The sequence below is a fragment of the Buteo buteo genome, chromosome 5 (assembly GCF_964188355.1).
Source record: "Buteo buteo chromosome 5, bButBut1.hap1.1, whole genome shotgun sequence".
NCBI lineage: Eukaryota > Metazoa > Chordata > Aves > Accipitriformes > Accipitridae > Buteo > Buteo buteo.
In genome coordinates, this window is record NC_134175.1 from 2,042,612 (window position 1) to 2,066,998 (window position 24,387).

At 39.8% G+C, this 24,387-nt stretch overlaps 1 protein-coding gene and 1 long non-coding RNA gene across 2 annotated transcripts in view; one reads left to right on the top strand and one right to left on the bottom strand.

Moving 5' to 3' along the window:
* LOC142030817 (uncharacterized) overlaps positions 1-24,387 on the bottom strand; it is a 126,117-nt gene that overhangs the window by 88,746 nt on the left and 12,984 nt on the right. The window lies entirely within an intron of this gene.
* Positions 15,927-24,387, top strand: part of MMEL1 (membrane metalloendopeptidase like 1) — a 28,045-nt gene continuing 19,584 nt past the window's right edge. Inside the window, exons 1-3 of the mRNA XM_075027143.1 lie at positions 15,927-16,065; positions 16,203-16,366; positions 24,172-24,231. Coding sequence (XP_074883244.1) covers positions 16,016-16,065; positions 16,203-16,366; positions 24,172-24,231 — 274 coding nt within the window. The 5' untranslated portion in view covers positions 15,927-16,015. The remainder of the gene's footprint in view (positions 16,066-16,202; positions 16,367-24,171; positions 24,232-24,387) is intronic.

Genomic DNA, 24,387 nt, shown 5'->3' on the forward strand with positions numbered 1-24,387 from the left:
TGTAGCTTTTAGAATAGAATAGTTCAAGTTGGAAGGGACCTACAATGACCATCTCACTGGCTGACCACTTCAGGGCTGGCCAAAAGTTAAAGCATATTATTAAGGGCGTTGCCCAGTTGCCTCTTAAACACTGACAGACGTGGGGCATCGACTACCTCTAGGAAGCCTGTTCCAGTGTTTGACCACCGTTTTGGTAAAGAAACTTTCCTAATATCTAGTCTAAGATATCTATGTCTATACAACATACTCTCATTAGATAAACAATTGAGAGAATGTATAGTGTCCTTTGCCGCAATGAATATTGCTGAAGATGTTATATAAGCATGGAAATCCAGACACGCAAAGCACAGACACACAGATGCTCAGCTGCACTCCAGTGAAATAACTTTATTACAGAGAGACTGCAAATCTGGTTCTCTTCCCGCTTATCTCTGCTGACAGATAGGAATAATATCAGTACAAAAAACTATTAAGAAAGAATCAGGGTTTAAAATTAAAAAAAAGAGAAAAAAACAGTCCACATAGCCTACTAGATTAGTAGCCTCTCTGCTGAGAGCAGCAGTACCAACTTTCAGAATTTCTAGTGAACTGAGATTTTCCTAAAGCCCCAAGTCTTTCCATTATGTAAAACCAGGATTTCTCAGGCCACTTGATAGTCATGGAAAGTACTGGGGAGTCAATCTAGTTGTCCTGTCTTCCAGACTAATATTCCATCCATTGGCCTGGGCTGCCTTTTAAGAAGTTTGGGGGGTTTCGGCATGTTTTGTTTTGTTAAGTAATATATTCTTCTTTGCTGCTCTGTATAGAGTGCATTTATTGCTCCTAAAGAAATTTTTCTGTAAAAATAGGGATGACATGCATCCCTGCAAGATTACTATAGAGTTATGCTGAGGAAAAATTTGTTTTCAGGTGCCTATAGCTGCTGTTTCTTTAATCACCAGGAAGGCAACCTATTCCTCATGGTCTAGATGAATGGCTGCTTCTCTCAGCAGATCCAAACTGTTCTCATCAGCATTTCTGTTTATTTCTTTTATCTTCTCTGTCCTCTTTCTGTGCCCACTAAACTACTGTGATCAAAGTCCTTATCTTTGCCTGTGCCTAGGCTTCTGATTTGTTCTTTATTTTTCCGTTATGTGCTTGCTCTTCCAACTAATTTCTTGGAATATCAAATAGATCTTTCTGATTAGTCACAGTGAGAGGGGTTTGATTAGCAGCATCACTGCATTATGCATGCCTAGCACAATTTCACACTCACCACAACCCATTCTGACACTCATTTCCTGGAGTCCTGGGGAGCAGACAGGATTAAATGTGACCCACTTATTTCAACTACTGCCCAGCCCATGCACCTATGGCCAAAAGCATCCCTACGCCTGCGCCTTCACATGCTTCCACCACTCTATTACACTATGCTTTGCCAGAAGATGTTATCTTCCAGGAAAACAACATGCTGAAGTTCGCAGGGAAGGAGTCCTTTCAGAGTACCCAGCATTTTCAATAGACAGTCACCGTCACTGGCTTTGGTTATAGCTCAGGCTAATTGTGATCTTTCATTCAGTGCTAGTGAGGCCATGAAGACCATTTAAGATGCTTTAATAGGATCACTGCACTTGAGTCTGGCTCTAGCCAGACTGCTATGTTAAACAAGCTACCACAGCAATCAGCAGAGAGGGCATTGTTCTTGCTAGGGAGCTCGCTTTGGCTGCTTTCCTTTCAGTCCAGTCTCACCCGCCAGCAGTAGTTATGCACCAGAAACCTATCAGTATTTATATCAACAAACATCTCCCTCCCCTCCAGGCTGATAAATCTCATTCTTATCTGTTGCCATACCTGCTTCATTATATACATGCCGTTTTCTAACAAGATATTGTTTCCACTTCCAGATTGAAGAATCTGGACAGAAAAACTGCAGTGGTCATTTCTGTATGTTTCTTTAATGTAAAGCTGCAATTCATCAAGATTGCGGAGCTGTTTCCAACTGCTTTGAGACGCATCCCTCATTCTGCACATGCATCCAATTGTTGAAGTTGCTTAGAAAAGGAACTCTATTGTAACACGTGCTCCTTGAAAGTCTCTCGTGCAACGTGCTTTAGGACATATTCTTACAGCGTGCTGCTGTAAACGTTATATAACTGTGAAGAATTCAAGTATATTTATATGAATCAACACTAATGTAATCAAGAAGAGAATATGGCTTGATAACATGTAAATAGTGGAACTGGATACCCGTTTATTTGTAATCCAGCTTGAAGCTACATTCATCCCAAGGAAGGATTAAATATCTGTAGTTTACTCAACTTTTAGCTGTATACAGACACTACCAAATATTTCTTTGCACCCTATGAATTTTCTTCCTTTAAAGTATTCTGCAACCTTAGTAACGCACCAGTCAGGCTGTAATACTTGCAAAAAGACTACCTTGTTTCACATTGTCACCAGGTAATGAATAATGAAAGAAAACTTTGAAATCATGCTTGAGAATGTTTCTACATAAACAATTGCCTGCCAGTCTTGGCTCTATGAAGTATTCAACATTCCTTACAAGAATATAAAAAGAAAATCAGATGTGAGAATATTTGCATCACAAATACAGTTACACAAGTAAAGTTTCCTGACTTTATGCTCTGCAGTCTAGCAGGCAAACAACAGTTTAGAAATGATGGCAAATTGTTTGGAATTAAATATTCAACTGGAAACTTTTCCTCAGAGTTCAGACAGAGGTAAACTTTGAACTTTTGTGATCTCAAAAGGTTTTATTTCCTTTAAAATCATATCACGGCCATTTATTTTTCCTATTTCACTTAGTTATGTGCTCCCAGGTACTAAGAGAATCTAAACACATCAGCCAACTTCAACTGATCAAATGCATTTTTGAAGCTGACATATTGCCTGGGAAGTCATCTTCCTGACTTTCAACCTAATTCATTGTGCTTCCCAGATTTAGATCATGGTGGAAATTTGGCTCTGGCTTACAGCCACGCAAACCCAGTAACTTTAATGAGTTTCCATGTGCATAAGTGAGGACATTCCACTTGACTTGCAGAGGCAGATGTTTCACTTTAATGACAGCTAATCTAAAAGCCATTTCTTTTACTATCATTTCCCTGCGGAAGATTAACTGTGTTATCATTGTACTGCTTCTGCATCAAGCAATTTCCAATTTGCCAGGGCTCTGAGGAGTCGCTGTCACCATTAATTTAATGTGTTACATGAAATTATCCCTGGCATTATAGTCTGCCTTTGGAGTCTTGGCTATTTCAATTATATTTCAGCTAAACTGTTCTATGCTGGAATCTGTTGGTTCAGTCACCCATTACTCAATGACACCTTAAGGAAAGTGACTCATTACTTAGAAGGCACTGCACTCCAAAGCTGTGGGGTTCGGAAGGCTCTTTCTCCTCCCACTCCTGCTGTGCGTTCCAGGAATGACTTTTTCATATTCATCTGTTCTGTAGGATGCCAAAGAATACTGCAGACCTGCACCTGCCTCACAGATGTGTACAACTCTGACACCCCAAGCACAGGACCAGTGGTTTATTTGATCACAAAAGTGCTTGGAGGGTAGAAGACTAATACAGGATGATATTGCTGTTTGTAGCATTCAGCAGTTGAGAACATATGAGAACAGGTGGGGAACAGATTGCCATCCCAAATGGCAAGGTTAGAGAACATGAGCCAGTCCCAAAGACACATCGGCAGAGAGTGGAAAACAGTCATGATCATAGTGACATTCTTTTCAGTTTCTCACCAATGGACTGGCAACAGGCATGCAAGTGAAAAAACACAGCTTCTATTCTGGTCAGCTGCCATTGCCCAGTCTTGGCCTTCCCTTTTGTCATAGCCTGCTGCCACTGACCATCTGGGTTCCATGCCTCAATACAGATGTATAACCTACACGTCTAAGACACATGCAACTATTTAATTTTCAATTAATTTGATTTTCAAAGTTTATTTTGGCTATATGATGCATGGACAAAAACTTCCTTGAGACCTTGACAAGTCTGCTGTGTTCCTGAGAACCACTGAGTACTTCTTCTGCATGCAATGCAAGACTGAGTTTAACCTGCCAGATTAGCTGTGGCTTTAGGTATCATACCATCCAACTCAATCTTTTTTTATTTGTATGTTCCCTACATGATTCCAAAAAATGAAGAGTTACAGAGAATAAACTGGCATAAGGATTTCCTGATGGACTGTAAAGGAAATTAAGAACAGTATCTGATAATTTATAAGTTTGCATGTCTCATTCCTGAACTGCATCACAGTAAATGAGAAAATTTAGCTGTAAAGCCAGAGGGGGAGTATAGTAGGGAGCAGGAAACACAGGAGGATGTTAATGATTCCATTCCATTCCTGTTTTACATTTTGTTATGCCCCTCAGTTGTACTTTCATCTGCAGGTCAGTGCTGCATATGCCTAATGCAGCCTAGCAAATATGTTTCATGGGTGTCACGTAGCATGATGTATAGGGCTCTGAAGTCACAAGTGAGCCACATTTTTAGATCCAGATCAGTAGCGGATAAAATGAAAAACTGACAGTGATTCATATTTTCCCACTAAAAATTACCTTCTCATGGAGCATCTTGATTGCTTAGAAGCCTCAGATGTCATATTATAAGACATTCAAACACTGGTAATATACCCAATATGTTCTCTAAAAGTCGCATTAAAATCTTACGATATTAGGAACACCTCTGAGTGCTGGTAATTGTGTAGGGTTTGTTCTTTATTATAGAGTTTTAACAATAGAAACGCTTATACCTTACCATTTTATCTTTTTTTGTTTGCAACCTTGCCAACAGTATTTTTGCTGTTTCTTTTCTTCTCATGCATCATTTGTCCATTCTTGGGCAATAAAATCTACTTACTGGAGAAACCAGGTAATTAGCCATCTACATAAATTGCCCTGTGTCTACATCATTAATTTGTTTGGATGTTTTAATTGATTGCATTCTCAACTGTTTTGGATGGCTTAAATGCCAGCTAATGCAATCCAATTAAGCCTCTTAATAAACCTGACTGATGAACTGCAATATAATCACACATCAAGTAGAGATGTAGAGGGAAATGTCACAGAACTGACAGTTTAGAATAGACTCTGCCATTTTGAAAGACCCAAATCACTTCTCAACAGGGAAACTTCTAATTGACTATAACTGGTGGTGGATTAGCTATCCAAAATCTGATTCGACACACCTTTTAAGCACACGCTTAAGCCAATTCCTATCCACAAAACATTTTTCATAGAATCATAGAACAGCCCAGGTTGGAAGAGCCCTCAAAAGATCACCTGAGCCAGCCTCTCATGGGAAGGGGAGCCTAGACGAGATTATCTAGCACCCTGTCCAGCTGCACCTTGAAAACCTCCAGTGATGGGGACTCTACCACATCCCTGGGGAGGCTGTTCCAGTGATTGATTGTTCTCACTGTTAAAAAAAAAAAAAAAAAAAAATCGTATCAAGATGAAACCTTTCCCAGTGCAACTTCCACCTGTTGCCCCTTGTCTTCTACATGTGGCTTCTTATGAAGAGAGAGCCTCCATCCTCTTTGTAGCTGCCCTTCAGGTACTGGAATACTGTGACAAGGTGCCCCTGAGCTTTCCCTTCTATAGGGAGAAAAGACCTAAATCCTTCAGTCTTTCCTCATAGGGTAGGTTCTCCAGCCCTTTGATCATCATCACCCTCCTCTGGACCTTCTCCAGTCTGTCTGCATAAGTCTGTTACTGACTGAGGTTCCTCCCAAGAGCTTTCCCTACAATTGTCCTCTCCATTCTGTAATATTTGCTAAAATTTATTGCCATTTCTGAAATTATTTATTTCCTAGACTTTTCAAACTCATAGGGACATCAATTTATTCAACTCATAGACATCTAAAGAGTTTAATCAACAAATATGTGAAGCAATAAGAGTCCTAGAGGTAAGATTAGGAGGTTTTATTCCACATTTATTTTAAGCTAAGCTAAACTAAGTAGTAATTTTACCAGAAAACTGCCTTTTAATAGTCTGAGATCAGTCACCTGACTACCAACTGTAGAGTTAAGGTTTCTCAAGTTGATTGTATTGCTATTATTTTTATTATATTACACAAAGAGCAATACACATAAGACCTTATTAATGAAGGCTCTAATTCTACAAACACTGGACCACTCATATTTCCAAAGATTCTCATACTATAGGCATTGCAATAGGGGCCAAAAATTTAAAAACAAACAAACAAAAAAAACCCCAAACCAACAAAACAAACAAAATGCAGCAGAGAAATAAAACAGATAAGGTGGGAGAGAAGAAATTAACAGTAAATACTGTAGACACTTTCTAAAACTCATCTAGCATTTTTTTAAATTTTGAAAAACCTAAGTCCTGTTATCTAAAAGAATGAATTAAGAACATATGTAGACTAAAGGAATAAAGAAACTCAGTGTTGTCAGCTTATCCTGGAGGAGGTAGCAACTTGATAATTATCTCTAGGTAGCAGCAATACAAAGGAGATTTCGGGCAATATAGGGGCCTCTTAAAAAAAATTTTTCAAACAAAACTAGATGAGGCAGCTAAAAGTTAAGCTCATATTGGAATATGATGCAAACTTCCAATAGTGCCCTGCAATCAACTTAAAGATGGCATAGTGTCTTTATGTCAGCTCTGGAGGTCTTTTTCTAAACCCAAACAGAGGTTACAGAATTAATGGAGTAATCTGTGTGAAATTCTCTGATCTGTTCTGCCAGATGCCAGACAAGACATAATAGCTCCTCTGGCATCAATGTCTATTAATCTAATATTGACTTTGATTCTCTGTGACTTTGTTTCATCTGTAAAATGGGGATAATACTCTATTTCAGATGCTTGTCTTAGTTCTGGATACAAAGTGATGTGAAGATTACATTATTTTTACATTTTACATTATTGTAAAAGAGCTACAGATTCTCATCAAACCCTTTCCCCAATCAGCATTGCTGGTAAAGGTCATCCCTCTGTTCTGTGTCTGATACCCACTTGTTTATTCATGCAACTGTCTCTGGCACAAGTAAAGGCAGAGCCTCAGCCCTTAGTGGGAACAAGAAAGCATCCTGGGCATCCCACAGTATGCAGCCCGCTGGTAGATATTTTGTGTTTACTTTGTTGACAATGGCAAGGGTTAAGCAGCAATAAAAGCTTTTAGATACCTTCCTACAGGCATGACACTGCCTAAGTTTTAGCCCCAGAGTCTTTGCTGTACTTTGGAATCCACATGCCATTTAGGCACACCCTGTACTGCAGGCAGAGTTGGCTGCTTCTGAGAGCGAACCATATGCCAACCAGCTAGTACCTAATGCGAAACTAACCACAGAAGTGCATCCAGAATCCAAATCCTTTTCTAGTGGGCAGTCAGGTACCTCTGCATCTCCAGAGCCAGGGTCCATTCCTGATGTAAGGCACCTCCAGCAGTTACTACATGAAAGAAATGACCAGACCTCTCTGCCTTCTTTTTTCCTGCAGGTCCTGATACTGCCACAACCACTTTCCACACAACCACCGATGGTTCATTCAGGATGCAAGTTCAATACATCTTCAGGCTGAATGATGCGGAACTTCTAGTTTCCACAACAATGTCCTAATCGTCAGTGGGCATGCAAGGAAGAGGTAAGGTATGGGTGAAAAGGGGAAGTTTGCTGAAAGTTAAGCATATTTATAAGCATTTTGATAACTCAGGACTTCACACCATGGAGTCTTGCTGAAACCTAGTGTAACAATTTATTGAAGAAGGTATCATGGTTTGGTCTTCTGTGTTCAATTAGATGTTATGTACATGGTGTTTAAATGCATATGGCTATGGTTATATACTCTAAATTTATTCCACTGATCTGAATGTCTTTCCTTGGAAAATGGAACTATCTTCTGTCATTTGTAAGATATAAACAGTACATTTAATGGATATTACAGCTGAAATTTGTATGTGCTCCATCACTGAAAATAATTTCAAGTAAAATATCTTAAATTCATTTTTTTTGTAATACATCTTCCCATACAGCAAAATAATGCTAAAATATACCTTTTAAGTCATGCACATATAATTTTAAAACATTGTGTCATTAAAAATGTGATTGCAATATTCCTCACTGTACTGAAATTAAGTGTATGGAAAATGAGACACAGCCTTCCAGAATAAGTCTTCCCACCATAGATGCTTGAAAAATCTCTTGGGAAAGACATAAAGCACATCATGTAAAATGAGAAGTTTCCAAAGAATGAACTACCGTAATAGGACGGACTTTTCTAAATGCTAACAAGCTAGGAAATCATCTTGTCCACTTAAGGACAGTATTGCTCCTGCCTGCCGCACAATCTATTTTCCAGTCTAGATATAAAATCAACTGATTTCAGATATGGTTGAAAGGGTTAATTCTCTCTGATAAGTCTCTGAGCAGAGCATTTAATTCATTGGGCATTCTAAGCCACCTGTGCGTGAGAGTGAACGTACAAGGGAAAGAGAGAGGGAGATGTAGGCACAGTACTTTGCAAGACCATTATTGGGCAAAGCCTGTTAAAGAGATCAATGCTGATAATAAGAATAAGCATTTGTTTCTGACTGCCAGAAGATGTAAACATTCTAATTACATCCCAGAAACTACACAAGCCACCTGACCTCTGCAGCTGAAAAAATATTCCTCACAAGACAGAGGTAAGACAACTTCACATTTTTACCTGCTTCTCTGTGCAAAGTGCATGCCTTTAGAAATTCATTGCAGAAATCACTGCATACCTTTTATACATAATACCACTAATGTCTCACATTTTTTTCTTCTGATGTTCAAAATATCATTGTCTCTAAAGGGAGGGCAAGTGAAGAGTTTTGAAACATCATCTAAACTTCAAATCATCTAAACTTCAAGGTTTTCCCAATTTTAATCTCTTTCAGATGTGCACCTGCTAGGACTTATTTACACTGTACACATCTGGTAGCAACCAGCTATGAGAAAATATTTGAGTACTGATTTTTTTTTTTTTTTAATGCTAGTTGACAGATGAGAGGGTTACACTGGCTCTCAAAGACAAACTCAATTATTTTTGAGCACAATGAGTTATCCTCTGTAGTCGGCATCTCTGCTACAGTAAATCAAAGGGTAGCATCCAGCCATTGTCCTGGAGTCATGCACTGTGCTGATTTACTGGGGGCTAGGCTGTTTGTTTGTTTGTTTTTAATGTTATCCTATAGCTTCAGATTGTCTTCTGTATTTAAAGTAAATGCATATACTAGGCTCATTTCTATCAGTTTCTTAAATACTCCTTTAACTCTTCAGAAGGCAGCTGCTTAGACTGAGGTTAATGAAGACATTTACTAACATTCAACAGTACTGGAATAGTTATACTCTTTTGGTTACTAAACAAAACTAGTGATGTTGATAGTAAATCTGACAATTTTAGACATGCATTATAAATCTTGGTTCGGATGAGTTTTCCTATTTAGATTAATTCATATACACAGAAGAAATATATCTTTGTATCTGTGTAACCTGAACATTGAAACCTAGGTCACAATAGAGTGTGAAATATTTGTTATCCATCAGTAGCAGAATCCAAAGCAATAGAATCAAAGTGAAATGCAAAGCTGGAATGCAAGGTAGCATAAGCATGTGCTTTGCCTATTAACACATTCATTTACATTCTTTATTGTGTCCCCACTAGAACTAAGGTGTCACCCAGTCCTAGAACTCTCGTAAGTTAAATAGAACACAATATCCCATATTGCTGTGTTTTCCTCTATTGAAAGAGGAAAGGGCTCAGAAAGAAATCAGAAAGGAAAAAAGCAGACATGTAGGACAAACAAGTATGAAATCCATTGGTAAACTACTTGTCCTTGTTTTCTCACCTATGGATGACTTTTCAAAACAGGCTGCTTTTGCTGTTTGTGTCAGAGACAAGGAAAACATTTTTCCACAGAGAAATTCTTGTTGATTTACTATTGAAAGAAAACTGTCCATCCAACACACGTTATAGAATTTTTGCTTCCTAGAGTTTGCAGTGTCCTTCTTTTTGCATGTGTGAGTCAAAAATCCCTATGTATGTTGTTTGTATACGTGCATACATTCTAGAATTGGGAAATGAAACAGTAAGAGAAATTTTCCAGCTAATCAGTTCTCATTTCTAAAGCCAGAGGCAAAACAAATGATCAACAAGTACTAAAGTAACGCCCTTTCTGCAAGATTTGTGCTGAATTTTCAGAGACATTATTGCATGATGAAGTGCAGGGTCCTTTCCAGTCCTTCCTTGGAAGCTGCATCTGCATTATGCCGGTTTGACAATAGTGCTGCTGTATCAAAACAGAGATAGCTCTTCACGCTTTGATGTGCCAGCAATACACAGAACAGAAGATTTGGCCATTCCAGGGGAATAAATTTATAGAAAAGTTACACATCATAGCCACATCACACTCCACTAGGACTTGCATGGAATTCTTGTGGAATGTCACATTGCAAGTAGCTGCCAAGGCCAGCCCTTTAGAGCTCTTCAAAAACCTCTGCATTAACCACCACGTACAGAAGTGATGTCAGAAGTTGCATGCCCACGTCACTTTAGATGCCTGCCCGGCATCCAGAGCTATGTGATTTTTCCTCACATCTTAGTATGGGTCAGTTTATAAGGAGATACAAAGTGTAACAGATAGAGATGGACACCTTGTTTCCATGGTAACAATACTTAAGACACATCATACTACAGATGATGTCAGCACCATGTCCTGTTTGATTTTTATTGCTTTAGGACACGGAGTCGTTTATACATTTGATGTAGCTGATTAATACCTGCATGAGAACTCCAGAGCACTGGCTGGGAAATAACTACCCTATTGTTCACACAGTCCCTGATTTTCTTGGAGTATAGAGAGTAGCAACCATTAGAACATCTATTCAGATGACCAAGCACATTCAGTTACATCAGTACTAAACAATAAATTGTCTTAGTGCAACCTGCCTAAGTTGTTGGGAGAAGGTCATAGTCAGCACTGCAGAAAGACTGTGCAAAACCTCAGGATGGCAGGGAACTACATGAGGTAATGTATTCTCATATAATCCTAGCACAGGGTTTATGAGGTACACATCACCAATGGTGAAGCAAACATATGCAGAGAAAAAAAAAATGCACAACCCTTCACATTTTTTATCTTTAGAATCAATTCCTTCTAAATGGAGAGTTGAAGCTCAATTTGACATTGCAGGCAACTAAGACACAGCAACCAAAGTTCTGAGAAAGGTAGTAGTATCCTTGAATGCTATCTTCTCCCAGTGCAGTGTCCCAGGTATACCCAAGGTTATTCCAGATTCTCCAAGGGAAATATGAAAGCAGAAATATTCTCAGCCCTGAATCAAGTACAGTCTCCCAGGCAAGTGAGGCATGGGCTCAACTATTTGCTGTTCAGGGCTGGAGCTCTCTGACCATAAATTCCTCCCCAACTTGAGAAATTTTCCCAAGAAGAAAAGCATTGCATAAAAACTCCAGACAGCTCCCTCTCTCTTGGAACCACAATAGTTCTGTGCAGTTGGGATGTCTTATGCCTGAGGAAGCACCTCTTTAGTAAATAGTCATATGTGGGGTCTTAAAGTTCACAGTAAAAACATCCTAAAAGGAGGCAGTCATCCAGACTGGCTACTCAAGCCCCACCCATCCAGGATCCAAGTGTAAAAATCTATGATTTGAGGCTTTCTTTAAACTGCAACCCTGCCCTTGCAAGATCTTTACAAATCCAAAATCCAGTAACAGAAGCAGCTCCTTTAGTTACAAGCAAGAGAAAAGGGAAAAATCCTTTCAAAGTAGTCCAATAGAAACAGCAAATGCCTCATTGCTTCCTATGTTTTGCATCTACATTGCTTTGGGGAAAGAGCATGTTTTCCAGTAACTGAAAACCCCTACTGTTTCTCAATTTCTGGAAGAAGAAGTCTCCAGATTGGTGTTCACCTTCACAGTATTGCAAAGAGAGATTACACTTCTAAAGCTAATGGATCGTGAACTAGACCAGCAGATGAAAGACTAGTACACGAAAATTTCTGCAGGCAGTGACTGCCATTGTAACTTTGGCAAGTCACAACACTTCCCTGTACCTCAGTTTCCACATTAGGATATAAAGGAACTGCTTTTAGCAATTTCCAGTTGAAATCCACTGCAGAAAGAAAAAATTTTATGAACAATTTAGTCAAATGTGAGGTTTAGGGAAAAAAATAACAAAAACCCCACTTCTAATTTGCATCATCGGATCTCCTTTACCATAAAGGCTACAAGGTGATACTGAGACTGTGTCAGAAACCAAAATAGGTCTTTCCCCTTAGAAGCAATGAACAGGGACCTCACTGCAGTAGTGGAGAACTGTCAAAATGACGGATTACTCTATTTCAGTGACCACACAAAGTTGCTCAAGACAAATCAAAATTAATGATTCTGCAAATATGTCCTTTACAGTTGCTGGTGCTTTTCCTCATACAGAAGAGAAGCACTTTTTTTTTTTTTTTTTTTTTACTTACAGCACAGCAATCTAAATACTTGTTACCAGATTTCCCATCATGAAGAGAAACATCTAATGAAAACAAGATACATCATTCTTAAATCAAATCATACTGTCTGGTATTGCTACCTCTGTGTCTATCAACGTGTATTTTATAGCTCATGTCTCCTCTCACAAACTTCAGCACAAAGCAGAAACGCATCATTTCACAAGATTTTCTCACACCCATAGAAGTCCTTTACAAAATATTCAAGCCTTCCCACCCTCAGCATGTCTATATTCAGGGCCTAATTCTGCTCTCACACACATAATTACAGCTCCCTTGACTGCCTTTAATATTAGCTCTGCTTGCCCCTCCTTAGCGGGGGGGGAATTTGCCAGTAGATGCATCAAGTAGAAGAAAAAATACTTCCTTCTCAGTTAAAAGGTACAAAAGGATTCTCTTCAGGAATGTCCACATCAAATTTTCCCAGTGTCTTTCATCAGCAAAAGCGCTCAGTTGTTTATTTCACCAATACCTTAAGAACAACGACCAAGTTCAGCTTCTTAAGGTCCAGCACATGGGATTTTATTATCTGCTTTCTGTATATTCTGTATAAATTTTATTGTCTGAAAGCACACACCAGTGGGATGGATGCTCATTAGTTGCAACAATTGCTCCTAAGCCTACGGGCTGTTCTGATTGTATTTAGAGCCTGTATTGGCTCTGCCTCACTGTCAGACGCATCCTATTGGCTTCCAATTGACTTGGTTATACTTGCCTGGAAAAGACAATGTATATCTACCTATGACACTTAAACTATGTGCTGTGTTTGCCAATCAGTCCAAATTTGAATCTTAAGAGGATAAAAACAACTTTTCCCAATAGAAAATGGTATTAATAGTCAGGCACTTCCTTTACTTCTCTGCAACAGCTGCGAACTTCTGGATGACTGCTTTGGGTTATGCACTGCTGTTGCTCACCCAGATGCTGACTTAGTGTAGAAAAACAGGTAAAAAAACAATTTAAAATAGGACATGAAGGAACATGATAAACTTACTAATCATTTTCTCCCTTTTCTGACATTCTCTAACCCAAAACAGGCTCAGCACTACCTCAACCATTTGTCACTGATACCTGGCTGAGAACTGACAATGGAAGTATTTTCATTACAAATACTAAGCAGTTTATTTCAGAGCTAAACTGCAAGAGTAAAGGAAATAAAAAATATTCGTCAGTACTGACTTTCCAGTCTAATGTTCAGCTTGGCCTAGCAGAACCTTTAGAAAATGCAAGCCAATGCCATTGCTACACCCAAAGTTCCTTGTACTTCCTATTGGAAAGAGTACACCTTTTCCTCAGCTCTACAAGGAAGTGAAGCCATTAGAGATACAGGAAGAGATTCTTGATATAGTTCCCACTTCCCCCAAAATTTAAAAAAAAAAAAAAAAAGAAGGAAAAAAGTATTTCCTTTATGATTAGGTCAATGCTTTTTGAGGGAATCTATGCATTTTCTGGGGACATAAAAGATCTATATTCTTGGTGCTCATGTACAACCTCAATTAAGTCACTTTGGGCCATGTTCAAATAATTTATACAGATGTTACCTCGGACTTTGTAAGTCCACTTATGTCTTGATTACAGGGGGGGCTAGGGTCTGCAGGCTGAGTAGCAGGCAGTCTGAATCACTTATAGCATTCCTAGCCTCAGAGACCGTGTTAGTCACAATGGTTACAACAGGCATGCATAGAAAACAGTAGGAATAAAGCTCTTCAATTCTTGGCGTCTTGATTCGCCACTGGTGAAACGGGCAAAATAATACCCTTTGGTATCTTATAGCCATGTTACAAGAATAACTACATTAAATCCTGTGAGGCGCTTGTCTATTGCAATAGTATGGACCTTAACTAGGTAGACCATCCTCAGAGCCACCTTAATTGTAAGGTAACAATAAAGCTGTTCAGCAGTAAGGAAGATTCGCATCCATAGGAAACTAATCTTTTGTTAGCTGTACAACTTCCTGCAAATAGAAATAAGAGCTTACTTAATTCATTAAATGTATAGCGTTGTCCTTAAAAGCAGCCTTCCCTTCTGTAGCTAGTTTTCACATATGGACACCCAGGATCTGCAAGTGCATGCGTTTCTTTCAGATCCTTGTGTTCTTATACTCCTGTTCAGATGGTGGGATGAGAATAGCTGCCTTCACACTTGACAGAAGCCTAAGATAACATGACTTGGAAAAAAAGGCAAATTCTCATAGGGGATTTGAGGCAGAGTAGCAACTAGAAGAGGAGACTTAGACTCCTGGCAGAAGACACTGGCATTCATTGTTTCCTACCCCATTGACGGAAACAGGTCTGTGTTCACATTCTTGGAACACTCTGCGTACGTTCCCAGTAAACAGGGCTGCCACAAAGATCCTGCTCTGCCCTCAGCCCTTCCTCCCAAGTATACACAAAACTTGGAATGCTGGTGAAGCACTCGGGTCGAGAGAGGTACCAACCTTAAAATTTGTACGGTGTGAACTTTGGCAGCCAGTTACACTAGCTCAATAAACCCACCTACAGGGGAAAGAAAAAAGCTCAACCAAAAAAACCCAACCCAAACCAAGCTGGTTCTCCCTCATTCCGAAGTCAGTTCTGGAAAAGAATAAAATAAAACCCCAGGAAAATCAGATGCCTATCCTGCCCTTGCTTTTACTGTCTTTCCCAGTTGTTACCAGATAGATTTCCAAGCAGTAGCATAAAAGAATCCTGTGCATAGCCTGCAACAATCGATAAATCGGTGTGTTTTCAAACGAGAAGCTGTTCCCATATATCGCACCCAAAAGCTGCCAGCGCTCCCAGAGCCAGAGGGTTTCGATAGGTTTGCACCTCTCTGACTTCACGCTCCTTCTGCGAGCGCAGCAGCCAACTAAATAACCTGGGAGCAGGTTTCAGGAAAGCTAGAGGAAGTTTAGGAGAAGCTGCGGCAGAGCGGAGCTGGTGCTGCTTGCAGGCTCCGAGAGCCCAGCGCTCTCCGCTGCTGTGATGCAAGCCCTCCTCCCCCCGCTGCTCGGGAGCATTTGCCTGGAGCTGGGATCCGCACACGGCTGAGCTCCCAAGTTGGAGCATGGCTCCGAGAAGACTGAGAAGCTGGAAGGCACAAACTCCTGCAGACCTGGGAGCTGACACGTGTTCTAGGAGCCTTCTACTTTCCCAACCCTTCGCGTGTGCTAAGGACAGAGCAGACACGGCTCAAAGGCGCTCACACCTGGAAGGATCTCTTTTTGGATTCTGCTGCTGGTAACAGAGCTCTGCAGACCTACTCATAGCCACAGAGGAAAAACAGAGAAAAATTCTTTGAAACAGCAAGGCGCTTTTCAAAGTGGGGAGTGGAAGGAAGCAGTTTTTCCCCTCCTTCCCTGTCTGGGAGAAAGGAGTTGCCCAAGCTGGTGATGAGACTTTTCCATACTTCGCAAAGCAAGCTCCTGAAGTTATGACACTGCACCACTGAGAGCCTAGGGTAGTGTAGTCCAGAACAGCCCCCAGCAGCACACCCCGAGTGCAGACAATCTGGCAGGCACAGGAGATGGAGAATGAGGTTGGCAAATCTGTGGACAATCAAATGGACAAATACATGTAATAATTTGGAAGTTTTCTTTATCTGTCTTTGCTTTTATTCTGCTTCCTTTTCCTCCCTGATTTGTCATGCATTTATCCCTCTATTGATTTAGCTGTGCTGTTAATTCTTTCTTACCCTCCCCTCCTCAATTTAGAGTTACAATAATGGGGAAATCAGAAAGTCAAATGGATATTGTGGAAAAATCAACAAAATCTGGGAAGAAATCCTGGAGCTTTGTGGCAATCGGTCTGGCTGTCTTGCTGCTCCTCATGACTTGTGCAGTGGTCGCCCTGGTGATCCTGTATGCCAGCAGCAGAGGTAAGGAACCTGTGAATAATTCCCCTCTTCCCTCTGCAAACAACATACAAGTCTTTTCATTTAGCTCTGCAAAAACAAAAATACAGGGAGACAGTGAGGTCACCTCTGTGAGGGACTTGGCTATTTCTGCCTTGTTCCGTGCTCATGCACAGAGAGGATTATGTTGGATTTTATTTCATTTTTAAATTACGTGATGTAAGACTCTATGCTTTTAATTAATTCTATGCATTTTATTGAATTCAGCATTGTTTTGACAAAGGTAAAAAAACGTTGCACTATTTTAGAGGAGAAGGTGTGTATCTGTGCATCTGTGTGTAAGGCTTGACATTTCCTTGTTTTGTAGAAGCCCGAGTTAAGATTCATTATTGCCAGGAGTTACAAAGCAACAGCTGCGTAGCAGATCTAAAGGGGAGATTGCTTATTACAATGTGAAAGCTTTTTTTTAAAAAAAAAAAAAAGAAAAAAGAAAGCCAGTGTGCTGCTGAGGAAAGAGAGACTTTTTAAATATTACATCAGGCAATTTGATCTCTAAGGGAGATTTGGTTCTGTGACTTTCATGCAAATGTCTTGTCAGGAACCTGACAGTGAGGCATATTACTTTGAGGTGCTTTGCCTAATATGTTAACTGCAGAGCATGCTTACTCTCAAAACGAAGTTTTTCCACTAGCAGACCAAATGCAAAGTCCTATTTAAAAAATCTGTGAAGCAATCGACATGATTGGTAGCAGCACCTGCTTCATGTTTGTCATTTGCATGAATGCTTCTTGGATTCAGAGCTTTGCTAAAACACTAGAGACTAAAACTAAGAAGTCTGAACAGCAAAACTGAAGCAAGGCATTGCTGTCTCCTTAAAACGTCTCTGCATCCCCTGCCTGCAGTGAACTGCTTGCTTCAGCACTCGTAAGTAAAACATTGCACAATTCTGAGTAATAATGCATGAGAAAAGTCTTTCTATTGTTTACTCCTTTTGCTACCAGCAATTGAATGTTACCAGCATTTGTTCCAGTGTTACATAAAATCTGTGAGCATTTGGTATTCATAATACTCATCAGAAAGTTGCTTATATTTATTGTATTAGCTCGGGAGACAGGAGGAAAGAAATTCCCCAAAGCTAGGTCCTAGGTCAGGAGTTTCTGTATCAAAATATTGAGGTATGCAGAATTTTGTTGCTTGCATGCATAGAGGATTTGAGAAATCTGCTCTACAGCTTGCTGCTTAGGTTCAGGGAAATCAGAATTTGGGTATTAATAATATTTTCCCAAATGTTCGTGTCTCATCCAAATCCATGGGAAGAGTCTGTGCACGTAAAGCAAGTGCTAACTATTACATTTCTTGGATGGAAGGCTTATCTGTGAAAAAACAGTTCCAAAATCTAAATATTTTGCAGGCTTGTGTCAGCAATTAAACTGTCATTGGAAATGTTTCCCGGATTCAGACATTCCTGAGCAAAATGCAAGTGCAAGGTGATCGCAGAGCTGATAATGCTGCTTGTCCTGTACAGCGTGCAGCTCCTCCTGGCTCTTTTCTCATGCCTTAAAGAAGTGTTTTCAGCACTGACCTAGTGTCAGTTTCTGCCAGTTTACATCAGAGCGTACATAGTTGAAGTACTGCAATAGGAGACACCAAAATGTGGTCATTAGACTCTAGAGTAGCCACAAGCTTTAGGTAATTCACAGGTAGGAATTGAGCAGCAGGAACTTCAGTCTACAGCATTTTTAGATGCATGCCTTTATGCACTATTTGGGTCTAAAACTGAGAAAGCAAGAGCTCTTCAGTGCAACCAGTGAATGTTCCTGCAGAACAGGAACATTTTTGTCTTGAAAAGTGTTGTCCAAATGCTCCACTTGGTTCTGTTTTGATGTTACATCTAGGTCCATACCCACTGCTCAGTCAAAAGGCTGAAGTCTTTCTTAGACTTACCAAGTGAAAAGCGTGTATTGCTCAAAGCTGTGTAACATAAATATAAATCCTGCACAGCAACAGGAAGAAAATGTAGCTGAGCAGCATTCTTGTGTTGGAACTAAGAATGTTATCCTTGGGATTCCTTTATTTCTAATTTCACTCGAATGTTAATTTTGAAGTGTGTATGGGACACTGGATTGTTTATTAAGAGCAGATTCAGATTCACCACTTCATCTTTGTACATCCTGTATCAGAATGACACTGCCCAGACAGGCTTCTAAAAAGTAATTCTGTTTAGCTAATGGAAAAATAAAAGGATTACCTGTCCTGCCTCACATTCTCTCTTTTTTTATATATGAAGGTATACGTAGGCTTTGTGGTTCAGGGAGTACATTTTTGCTCTGCTTGTATATAGCTTGCAGAAGAGCATTGTGGTGCATGAAACAGGCCTCTGGTTATAGCAATAATGCCCATAATACGTATTCATACTGACTGTGACTTATCTATATACCCTGACAACAAAACCACTGAAGCTCTCACAGCAATGCAGTTATACCGTTCTAGAAGCAGTTTGAGGATTTTTGACATCCAAAGAAGTTTTCATACCCATAAAACCTCATCTAAATAAGCTAAAAGGAAATATAGTAAGAATAGCAGAGTAATATTTGGGTGATCATAGATAGGGAAGCAGACGGAACTGAAGTAATTTGTTTTTGAATCTGAATACACCACGCTCTCAATCTTTCCATCACACCCACGCATACATCTTTGCAGCCTTTTCACAGCTCTTTCTCAGCTATGTTCTACAAATATTTACTAAACTCCAAATCTCATCACTTGTTGGAAAGGTTACAGCCTGAGGAACATTTCAACACTTATTGTAGCTGACATCAAGTCACAGTGAGTGACTTTTCCAGACAACTTAGTTACAAACAACTTCCATTCTCACCTAATTGCTGGTTCTGACTGCTCAAAAGTCATGTTACTAGTTTAATTGATATTTTATTCACTTTCTGTCTTCCAAGTTTGTAGGTTTCTCAGAAGGAAGATTCACAGATTATCTTTTTTGTGTCTGCATCCCCACAGGTTATCACTATTCACATCTATTACACAGGCTGCTAGAAAGCTAGAGGGCATGCTTATTCACCTACACGCTATCCGGTTAGGCAGGCTACAAACAAATAAATGAAGAGAAATACGACACTCGAATTTAGCAGCACCTTGTTCTGGGAGTGGATTTCAGAAAGCCATGTTATGCTCCTGCATTTCCTATGCTGTGAATGCAATTAACATGCACTTGAAAAATAGATTTGCAAGAACCTGCTGGCTAGGGGCAATATCTAAACTGGTCACTGGCACACTAAGAAAATGTTGTGGCTGAGATCTAGCTTGTCTCCTAGACTGCTGCCTAGTCATTCTTTGACTTCATGAACATTCATTAATGAGGCATCTATTCAAAGGAAATGGAGAATTTAAAGAAGTGGCAGCTAACACAAAAGTCACGATGAAATGACATTTGGGTGGCAAGACTCTTCTCAGTTGTACTCAGATGGAGCTACATGAATGTGGAATGACAGGCTATACAGGGCTGCAAAAGTGGGCAAATACTCAGCTTACCGATTCTTACATGAAATTCTGTCTCTGCCATGATTACAGGTAGACTATAGGTAAGAAATCATAAGAAAAGTGGAATAAAAACAAACACTTGTGTTATGGAGTCCATCTGAAGACACTGACATCTGGTATAGACAGCCCTCTCAGAGGGAGAAAAGCTAAATTTGGCAATTACATTATTTGTTGCAAACAATTCACTGTTAGCAACAAAGGCAGTCTGCAGTGCTGACAGCACTTCTGCAGATGAGATCTGTGTGAGAAAAGATAAGGTGCTGAAAGGTAAAGCTCACACTTGACTGCCTGATGACAACTGTGGATCTAATTGTTTCAATGTGTGCCATCCCCAGCCATCTGTGGTCCTCAAAATGCACAGTGGGAAAACACTAAACACAAACTGTGCTTCAGAGACTGTACGGAATGATTTGCTTTGCTTTTGTTGTCTAAAAAGAACTTCAATAAGGCTGTGAAAAGCAACTTTTATTTGAAAAAGAATTGTCATTCAAAAGATGACCTGCTAAAGAGGACTACAGTGCTCTACAGACCTCAGAAGTTATTCTTATATCCTGCTGGTGACCAGTAAATGTAATATTGTTCGATGGCTTCTTGTAAAGTAAAATTAAGACAATAGAATTCTCTGCACTGAGCTCCATGTGCCCTGAAGCATGTCCCAGCTCTGCCATTTTTCAAGTGAGCAGTTGACCTCTGAAGTAGTGTCTGGAGTGCTTATTTTCTCTCATTTTCTTCCATCTGGAGTAGTCCCACAGCTCAGGTAATTTTATTTAGCTCCATTAAAGCTTACCTTCCCTTATCAATTCTCTGATGGTGCTCTGTCAGACTGAAAGTGAAGAAAGCCTTCAGTCTGCAGAGGGTTCAGTGGTTCTTTTCTATTTACAAGACTATCAACAGAGCAAGAGTATGACTTTCTTAATGAAGTAAATGCAAGGGTGATACTGCAAAGGTCCTGAATTGAGAGCCACGAAGGAACTTAGTACTGCACAAAGTAGCTAGAGTGATTAAATCTTTCTGGCCCGTTTCTGTTCTTTTGACATCCCTCTTTGATAGTTTTAAAAAGTATACCCAAGGAAGGGTATCTCAGAAGAAAGAGGTGGGAAAATGGAGTGATGAATTTTGAAAGAGAAAAAAAAATGTAAGTGGCTAGATCCTAGATGAACTTGGCTGTGGGAGAAGACAAGTGGGAGGTGAGGTTTGATAGGAGACAAGTATTGATTCCCCACAAACCCTTCCACTGATGTGTTTACTTTCGATGCAGCAGGGCAAACATGGGATTCAGAGCTGAACAACGTGCCAATTTTCCTCTGCTGCAAATCACTAGCTTCATGCCTTACAGTGTCAAGCGTGACCCCATGTCCCACTTATGATTTTATGTTCAGAAGTTTCCCATCACATCCATCTAAACCCTGCTGGGCATTTGTTTTGTTTCAACTTTTAGGCTTTGTAGAACATTAATCCAAGTTGTCCCTCCCATGTCTGTACTTCCAGCAGTCTTTGTTCATGGATGTCAAAGTAGGAGTCTTATGTCATTACAGCTCAACATGTCAGCAATATTTAACCAGGAAGGAAATATAAATACATAAATACCTATCTTTATACTGAAAACTTGGGCAGTTGTTTCTCAAGTAGTTTGAGAAAATGAAGTGCATGGAGTTGTCTAGCTGAGACTTTAGAAAGTGCATTTTACATTTGTTCCTACGTTATTTGAAGTTCAAGAGGTGCAGTAGGCAGAGCCTCAATCAAGTGAGCAAAGACCCAACAACTACATTGTGAAGCAAAACAGGGCAGTGTTGGTCATATCTCATACGGAGTCAGGTTGGCTTGGTTCTTTGTCAGGAACGGTACTGAGGCATAAAAGAGACAATTGATAGAAAAACAAAGGAGCCACTTTTAGAAGTAAACTGAGAGCCCCTCACCAGCCATTTCTAATTATCTGGTTTTGTGGCAGAGTTTCAGAGTCATGAGTGTGCAACCAAGGTTTCAAAACACATTTGGCTTCCCTACTTATACAGCTCAATTACATTTTCACAATCACAAGGGCTTTTTGAACACGGGGAGTTAGAATCTTGTTGAAAGCAGTTCGTTCCGGAAACTGAAGTTAAACATTGTCAGGTTATATTAAAGAGAGAAGCTTTGATTAAAAAAAAAAAAAAATAATAATTATCTCTTTCTCACCTTGCCCATTGCTATTTCTGCTTTATGGAAAATTTCCATATGCCTTTGAAACACTAGTTTCTTTTCCCCCAAAGGATTTTTTTTTCCTTGGAAATACTCTGAACTTTTGGTCGTTGTGTTGGAGTTTTGGGGGTGTTGGGGTTTTTTGTTTGGGTTGGGGGGGGGGGGGGGCAAGTTTAAATTATTAGACAGTTTAAGAAACTCCAAAAATTGGGCTTAGCTTCATCCAGTGCTTAAAAAAAAAAAAAAGCTAAACCCCTCTATGTGAAGCTTCACATTGTTACATGTATTTTGCTCATCCCATGTTCAGAATGCTAGACGCTAAATTATAATAAGGCATGCAGTTATTCTACTGCAGATCTACTCCCACACAGCACGACAGCACTCAGCTGAACCCTGAATGTTACATTCCCAATCACAGTGGGGGCTTTTTATGTTGCTTCCACTGATGAACTTCCAAGCCCTCTTTTCTCCCCTACTGTTTTATTTCTGTCTGAATTAGTGTAATCTTGTTTGCTGTCATGTAAAACACTTATTTTCATTGGAAGGAATTTTTTTAGTAACTCTTTGCTGCAAACATCATAGTGTAAGGATCAAAAAAATGTTTAAAAACATGGCTAATCCTGTTGGAAAGTAAGGGTATCAAGTTTTCGTTTTCCAGTGTGGAACCAAGTAGCTGTCTATTTAACATAAGTAGATACTAAGCTAGTCCAGTTTCACAAGTGAGAAATTAAAACAGCAAAATTAATTTTCTTGTGGCCAGGGCCAAGGCCACTCATCAGGCTGGGGTAGACCTTACGGCTGTGAATTCACATCAAGACCCTCTGGAGTCACTGCCATCAAACTCCTAGCACTACATTTAGTGTGGAGCACCAAGCAATAAAAGCTAGGGTCTGTTCCAGTTTCTGCTCACCATCAATGCATTAGAAGTGCATAGGCTTTTTGTGGATCTTCTTCACTGGAAGAATTTCACAAACCAAGGCTAAGTGGTCAAAAATAGAAACTTAATAGCCAAGAGGAGCGCTTTCCAGCTTCTGCTGGAATGAGCATACAGACCCATTTCCCCATATAGAGGCACACATCAAATTCTTCTGTTTTAGCAGTCACAGCAAAATGCTTCTGCTAAGGTTTCATTGCCTGTGCTCCCTCTCAAATTCATCGCTCTTTCTTCGTGGGCTGAAACCAGCGAGTCATGAAGGTCCCCAGAGTTCCCAAGTTTGGCTGCTTTCAAACTACTGAGGAAAGTGATCAACAGGACTGAGCCAAGGTCTCAATGGAACAAAATTCATGTTTTACTAGAAGTATGCTCATGTAACAGCTGAAACAGCTGGTAACTAGTACACCCATTAGCTCTTAGCACAGTTTGTACTACACTTAACTCAGATTTGCTACTTGGAGATCACTGATAATGACTTCACTGGACTTTTCCAGGCTTATCTCAGACTTGAACATAGGTCCACAGTCTCCATTATACGCTATTTCATCAGCCCTAAACATTATTGAGTAGGGAGCAACCTCTGCTGAACAGCAAGGAGTAACCTTGAAGGGCATATCTGAAATTTTAACCAAACACAGATCTGTTACCAGCTCCCCCCTCCACCCATTTGATCTTCGTGACTACAGTGTGAAAGCAGTAAATCCAGCTATGGGCTTTTTGCCCCCTCTTTAAACCTCTCAGTCATGGTGACTTTGAAGATCACAGAAGAGCTCAGATGCTCAGATCATCTTAGTAGGTTGTCTAGAAAAGGATCTCATACTTTCAGTATGTGTCAGAAAGACTGTAGAGGCAGTTAGCAGGTAAAAAAAAAAAAAACAACTAACAAACAAACCAAACAACTGGTCTTAGTCTCCTTCCAGGAAAGTTAAAATTCACTGTCAAGACCGTTGTAATACTGCTTCCAATACATTTTCCTTATAAATCTGTAGATAAGATGTTTCTTCACGGTTGTCATTTGGTATCTTTTACTGGCACTAATATTCACTCGCTTGCTTTAAAACTAAACGGAGCTGTCACTGAGGTTGGGCTGCTGGCAAGTGACACTGGTAGCAATTTCTTTCCAAAACAACTAATTTTATCTGCTTTCTTATTCCTCTCCCTGCAGGCACTCACTATGGCACCAATTCAGGCAACATATGTACCACACCTGGATGTGTTACAGCAGGTAATGATTGTTACCATGAATGATTATTGCAGAGGTGATGTTTTACATGTTGTTAATTCTACTGAACCTGAATAAACAATAGTTCAGGCTTTAAGACTGAAGAAGTTGAAAAGGAATGAAATTTCCCCTTTGGCTAGATACACATTGCTAACACTG